This window comes from Dryas octopetala, chromosome 3 (assembly GCF_963921425.1).
Source record: "Dryas octopetala chromosome 3, drDryOcto1.1, whole genome shotgun sequence".
NCBI classification, from domain to species: Eukaryota; Viridiplantae; Streptophyta; class Magnoliopsida; order Rosales; family Rosaceae; genus Dryas; species Dryas octopetala.
Window position 1 is genome coordinate 18760852 of NC_141368.1, and position 6960 is coordinate 18767811.

Sequence of the window (6960 nt, forward strand, 5' to 3'; positions counted from 1 at the left end):
TTTTTAAATATATCCTTTTTGTAATAAAATTATAAATCTACCTATTTTTGACGTCTACCTCATAAATATTTACTGAATTTTTTTTTGTATGAAATAATGTTGACACTCCAAAAACAACTTCATGCACTTTTATATATGTTTTTTCTTTTATGTTTATAAGAAAATATTGAATTAGATTAAGGCTCACGGCACTTTTATATGTTAGTATATAAAGAAGTGTTAAGAAGTTATTTTTGGAGCTTCAAAATTATCTTCTTTTATTTGCAAAACATCTTTAGATGAAAACACTTGTAAAGTGAGTTAATTGATTTTTCTGATACAATAATAAGAGCTACAGAAAAAAATTAATTGGTAAAATTTAAGTAGCCATGCCCTTTCACAATTCAAAGCAAAAGCAACTAAATTATGTGTGACTTTATTACAAAACGTAAAACGTAATATTCAAAACTTCATCTATCAAGTTCTTTTTAATATCAACGAAGGTTAAAGAAATAGGGTTATAAGAAAAATGGAAAAGAAAAAAGAAAAATATACAAACCAAGAAAAAGGGTTCACATTAAGCTCTCATTTGGAAGAGTAGTCTTGATTCATATAATGGATATGAGTCCCAACTCAAAATTGCTCACCCTTAGCAGAAATGGTGGATTAATCAATTAATCAATCCATCGATCAACCAAACAAAAATATAATAATTATACAAAAATGAATAATTGAGAATAGAAAGAAAAAATAGAAAAAGAAAAGAAAAGAAAAGGAGAAAGAAAGAGAGGGAGTTTGAGAGAGAGAGAGTGAGGTGGTAGGGAGTCCACAGTCACCTCCTTTATCTCAGCCTAACTTCGCTCGGCTGCTGCCATTTCGCTTCTCAAATCCCCAATTCTTCTAATTCTCATTTCTTCAATTTTTTTCATTTCTCTCTCTGTATTTGTGTGTGTGTGTGTGGCACTGAGTGTGTGTGTGTGTGTTTGAATCGCAATCTCAGTTCAGAAATTGCTCTCTCTACGCTCGGATCGTCTCCCTCCTATTTCAGAAATTGCGGTTAGGACCGTGCTTGCCCTCCATGGTTTTGATTTCTTCTTCTTCTTCTTCTTCTTCTTCTTCTTCTCCAATTTCCAATCCCCGTTTTCGTTTTTCTTGAGCTAGGGTTTCTATTTTTGTTTCTTTTTCCGGATCTATAAAATCAGAAATGAAAAATTGAATTTGATTCCATTCGCGAAAATTAGGCTTTGGTTATGCGTGAATTTCACTTTCTGAGCTGGTTTCTTATACAATTGGGCATAAGTGAGTGCTTTAAATGCCATATATATTATTTTATCTGAGTTTTTTTGAATTTCTGTTTTGTCGTTTTCAGGTGTTCCATTATTACTATTTGCTCAGCTCTTAGCTCATTTCGTCGCTACGCTTGAGCTTCCGATTTTGATTTCAATTTCAGTTTCCAATTTTGGAAATTTTTTATTGCGCGCAAAAGGGCCTATCTTTTTTTGATTCGCAGCTTCAATCTTTGGATTTTTGCATCCGCTCCATCTTCCTCTGATTCAGGTATTTCACTACTCCTTCATTGGTTTTATTAATTTATCATTTATTTAAAATTCTCCGGGTATGCAAATTTATTATTATAAATTTGAATTACTTCAGCTGAGAGTTTCAATCTTTGTTGTGTATGTTGTAATAAACCGTGGTCGTGGCTACCTTGCCATATACATTATAGACTTGGATGTAACCCCTGCAGTGCATTCTGTATGGTCACGAGTTTAATCACATTTTATGATTTTGGATGTGGGTTTGTCTTTGTATCAGATTATAATGACCCTCTTCCTTGGTTTATTTGCTTCTGAGTGGGGTAAAAACGATTTAATTCGACATTGGAATATTACTCACTGCTTATCCTTTTGTGGGTTTTGAAGATCTGCACTTTATTACATTTTAGAACATATCATTAATTTGCATCTGAGTGCTAATAACTTATAATTGTTGTTGAATAATGACTATGTGCATAAGTATGTAAGTTTATGCCATCTTTACCACTTTATCCATATTCCATCTCCGGAACTGCTTTTATAATTTTCCTTATTATTTTCTTTCTCTTTATGGATTTAATTATCCTTGTGTGCGCTTGGAGGCTTTTGTTGTTTGTATTTATGATATGAAGTGATTTTTTGTGTGAAGCACTGGCAATTTGTTCGCCACTAATTGTTGTTGAATAATGACTGTGCATAAGTTAGTCCTTTTATGCCATCTTTACCCCTTTATCTATGTTCCATCTCCGGAATTGCTTGCTTTTATAATTTTCCTTTATATTTTCTTTCTGTTGATGGATTCAAATATCCTTGTGCGCGTTTGGAGTCTTGTGTCGTTTGTATTTATCATATGGAGTGATTTTTGTGTGAAGCACTGGCAATTTGTTTGCCACTAATTGTTGTTGAATATTGACTATGTGTATCAGTTAGTACTTTTTTGCCATCTTTACCCTTTTATCTATGTTCCATCTCCGGAATTGCTTTTATAATTTTCCTTAATATTTTCTCTGTTGATGGATTCAATTATCCGTGTGCACGTTTGGAGTCTTGTGTCGTTTGTATTTATGATATGGAGTGATTTTTCTTGTGAAGCACTGGCAATTTGTTTGTTGTTTTTTGTGCTCCATAAATATATAATTAGTGTGCCGAGGTGCAGTGCATGTATAACAAGTGGATGATTAAAAGCGCTACGGTTCTGCTCATATTATTTATTTACTTTTCCTCTCCCTATTTATTCCAGGTTGTCAACCTACTCTTTGCATGGTCTTGGGTCTTGGTAGGGGATTTCATAGAAAGTTGAGAGATGAGTCGGACAACGAATGAGAGTGAAGATGGAGTGCTGTGCAAAGATCAGATCGAGTCACCCTTCATTGATGAGAGTAACGGGGGAAGTGGAAATGGTGGTGTTGCTCTAAAGAAAGGGCCATGGACATCGGCTGAAGATGCAATTTTGGTGGAGTATGTTAAGAAGCATGGAGAGGGAAACTGGAATGCCGTTCAGAAGCACTCAGGCCTGTTCCGTTGTGGCAAAAGCTGCCGGCTGCGATGGGCAAATCACCTACGACCGAACCTGAAGAAAGGGGCATTTACTCCTGAAGAAGAACGCTTGATTGTTGAACTCCATGCCAAGATGGGAAACAAATGGGCACGCATGGCCGCACATGTAAGTACATAATTCATGTATCTTTGTCTAGATCTGGTTCATACCAAGCTCTGGTTCCTTGTCTTCTGCCTCATATTTGATAATAGATTCAGACATATAACATAGGAAGAGCTTGCTACATTAATATGGGGGCTCTTAGGTATAAGAGGGAAATATTCTGTGTTTCATTAAAAAAGTATTCTATGCTTGTAATTTTATTATTATTCTAATAAAATCTGTGTTTCTCATAAAAAAAAACAAAGACAAAAACAAAAAGCAAAAAAGGAAAAAAAGAAAAGAGAAATAATGGAGAAGCTCATTAGTATTCTTTGGGATTTGTTCTCAAAGTTTTAACTGTGATTTGCAATTTTCTGTAATAGCATTTATTTTTTGCATGAAACAAATATTGGCAGTTTCTCAAGTTGTCCCTTATTTTTCCCCAAACTTCTCAATTACTTGTCATTGTATCTGCTGAGCTTCTAGAAAAAAAAAGAAATTAAAACTAGCAGATTGAAGCACTTCCACTAGCACAAATAAGGCCCTTGGCGTCTTATCTATTTAAGATCTAAAAAATAAAATCATAAAAAACAGCAGTACACAGTGTTTGGAAAGATTACATTTCCCTCAGTTCTAAAGCCTGTAGAGATCCCAACATTAAAATGCCCTAGTGTCATAGAGATTTTAATTGACATAGCTTCTCATTTGGGTAAAACCTTACAGAAATGCTGTAGCTTTTGTTTCTTGACAACTTCTCAGATAGAAGTGAATGAGAACTTGGTTGTGGGATCTTTCAGATTTTATTGTGTGGGTTTGAGCATGAGACAAATCAAACAAGATTTTCAGGGTTATGTTAAGCATTTCCCTACCTTTAGGTAGTCTATGTGGTATTCGTATATATGTAAAGTAAAAACATGTGTGTCTTAAAGTGCTAAAGTTTGTTCTGGTTTTCTATCACCTACATGTTTTACGAATTTGACAATAATATATGGCAATGTGTAAACTCGTAAAATGGACATTATTGAAGTGTATATATTTTTGGAAATTATTATGACAAGCTAAAGTTCACTGTTGTGCATAATACATTTTGTAGCATATTCACCATATTCACACATCTCTCACTTAAAATTTCTTCCAAAGCTATTAGTAACTTTTAATGATTTTATATAATGGCTCCGTACATTGTTTCTTTTTTCGTTCCTTCCCTCTAGTCTGAAATTTATAAATAAAATAAAATATGAATTATTGTCAGCATGATTAGAATCTTGATTTTTCTTCTCAAAGTGTCTACCATTGTTTTGGGATGATTAACAGTCTCATTTTCTCTTCTTAGTTACCTGGCCGTACGGATAATGAGATAAAGAACTACTGGAATACCAGAATTAAGCGACGTCAGCGGGCTGGCTTACCACTTTATCCTCCCGAGGTGTGTTTGCAAGCATTGCAGGAGAGTCAACAAGGTCAGTCCAGTGGTGGAATTAATGGTATGGACAGAGTGCATCATGATTCTCTGCAAACTAACAGTTATGAGATACCTGATGTTGAGTTTGACGGTTTAAAAGGAAACGGTTGTGTCTTACCTTATGTTCCTGAACTTCCTGATATCGCTGCAAGTAGCATGCTGATTAAAGGCCTTGGTTCTTCTCCATACTGTGGTTTCATGCCACCAACAATGCACCGCCAAAAGCGTCTTCGAGAATCAACAGCTTTATTCCCTACTTCTGGTGGTAGTTTTAAAAGTTTCCCCCAGTTTGACCAATTTCAAAATGATACTTGTGATAAAGTTGCTCGATCATTTGGGTTGTCTTTTCCTCATGATCCTGATCCTACCATTAAGAGTCCACTGTCTTTTGGTGTAATTCAGGGTAGCCATTCCCTTTCAAATGGCAATTCTTCGGCTTCTAAGCCCACTTCTGGGGCTGTGAAGCTGGAGCTCCCTTCACTCCAATATCCAGAAACTGATTTAGGCAACTGGAGCATTTCTCCTCCGCCACCCTTACTTGAATCAGTTGATGCTTTTATCCAGTCTCCCCCGCCAGTTGGAGCATTTGAGTCAGATTGTGCTTCTCCACATAACAGTGGCTTGCTAGATGCTTTACTCCACCAGGCAAAGACTCTCAATAGTGCGAAGAATCATTCATCTGAAAAGAGTTCAAATTCATCTAGTGTTACTCCTGAGGATGTGGCTGACAGTTCCACTTTGAACATTTGCCAGAAAGATTGGGAAGAATATGGTGATCCGATTTCTCCATTGGGTCACTCTGCTACTTCCCTGTTCAGTGAGTGTACACCTATCAGTGCCAGTGGGAGTTCATTGGATGAACCACATCCTGCCGAGACCTTTACCGGTGAGTATCTTAATCTGTGACCTGGAGACAAATGAGGTTGATGATAAACATTGAAAAGAGATTCTTGAATTATTCTGGATATTCTTAATATAGCAACAATTTTTATGTTAGCAGTTCAGACCCGTATATATCTTCTATTACTCCCATTTTGTATTACTCATTTTAAAATACTTTTCATCCCTTCAAATTTCTTCGAAACATTTCAAATTATTAACGAACGATAGCAAACACTTCTCTTTTCTCCGTTTGTAATATGATCACATTTCTCATGGTGAGAATAAATTCCTTTTTTTTTTTTTTTCCCTCTGAATATTAAGTTTCAACTCCTATTCTAATGTGCAGGATAAATCCTTTGCTGTCTCTTATTATGACTTATGTTGCTTTTGATTGTTCTTCCAGGATGCAATGTGAAACCAGAGCCAGTTGACCAAGCTTGGACACCAGATAAAGAAAAAGAAACCACTGATCAGTGGGATTATACTCGTCCTGATGCTTTACTTGCTTCAGATTGGATTGAGCAGAGTATTGGGTTTAAAGACCAATCCATCACGACTGATACTATTGCCACACTTCTCGGTGAGGATTTGGCCACTGACTACAAACACATGGCTTCTGGAACTTTTACATCAAATCAAGGATGGGGTCTCGGTGCTTGTCCGTGGAACAACATGCCTGCTGTCTGTCAAATGTCCGATCTTCCTTGAGAAACTGCTCTGTCCATTGTATGAACTTGAGAACTTTTGTCACCTAATTCATGTTGATGATTTGTTAACTGTGGGAAGTGAGTCCTAGGTGCGTCCTGGTCAGAGAACGGTCAGCTTGTGGTCTGTTAAGCATGAGTCATGGTTGTTTTTTGTTTGTGGTTTTCACTTGGTTTTATTTTCCAAACAGTGCAATGCATGTATGCCTAAACAGAACCATATGAGGTATACAATTTCATGGAGGCTTTTGCTATGATTGTAGAATAACTATGCATTTCAAACTTGGAACATTCGATCAGATGCAATGGAATTTGGTTGGTTGGTGGTTTTAAATTTTTACATTTGTCTGCCCCAGCTCCTATCTTAGTATTCTTCCCCTATTTGGGAAAATATGTTAAATCTGTATCTGTGTTTTGATATGTATCCATTCATGTCGATTTTCTCTAGAATTTCTATTCAAAATGGAACTGCAGATTTCCTGTTTTAAATATTCAAGGTAGAATATATGTTTTCCTACTCTCTAGTACTCATATACTGCTTCTTAGATGTAGATTTAGCAACATCTTTCAGAAGTTCAGTCAAATAATGATGGATTCTGCAGAGCATGTGTTTAGAGAAGAATCCCCTTACTGAATCTCGTGTTCATATGAAACTTTTGAGTCGACGAATAACAAGTGTGCACGACGATAAAATCAGAACATGGTGATAGAACACATTTAGCAATAGCATGTGCAACGAGATTACAATGGGGCTAAACA

General features: G+C 36.0%; 1 protein-coding gene across 2 annotated transcripts; it reads left to right on the top strand.

The window, feature by feature from the left end:
- The first annotated feature begins 637 nt into the window (after positions 1-637).
- Positions 638-6541, top strand: MYB33 (myb domain protein 33). Of its 2 annotated transcripts, none has more exons than XM_086237338.1 (5): positions 638-1060; positions 1349-1536; positions 2755-3177; positions 4487-5501; positions 5901-6541. In XM_086237338.1, exons 3-5 carry the CDS (start codon positions 2818-2820, stop codon positions 6203-6205), a joined length of 1680 nt encoding a protein of 559 aa, XP_086093464.1. In that variant the 5' UTR covers positions 638-1060; positions 1349-1536; positions 2755-2817; the 3' UTR covers positions 6206-6541. The 2 variants fall into 2 exon arrangements, with proteins under 2 accessions (XP_086093464.1, XP_086093465.1); XM_086237339.1 differs by having other exon boundaries at positions 638-1035.
- The last annotated feature ends 419 nt before the right edge of the window (positions 6542-6960 follow it).

Coding starts and splice junctions, on each gene's coding strand:
- MYB33 (XM_086237338.1), top strand. CDS start 2,818: ATGAGTCGGACAACGAATGAGAGTGAAGATGGAGTGCTGTGCAAAGAT. Junction 3,178..4,486: donor GGGCACGCATGGCCGCACAT/GTAAGTACATAA, acceptor TTCTCTTCTTAG/TTACCTGGCCGTACGGATAA. Junction 5,502..5,900: donor TCCTGCCGAGACCTTTACCG/GTGAGTATCTTA, acceptor TTGTTCTTCCAG/GATGCAATGTGAAACCAGAG.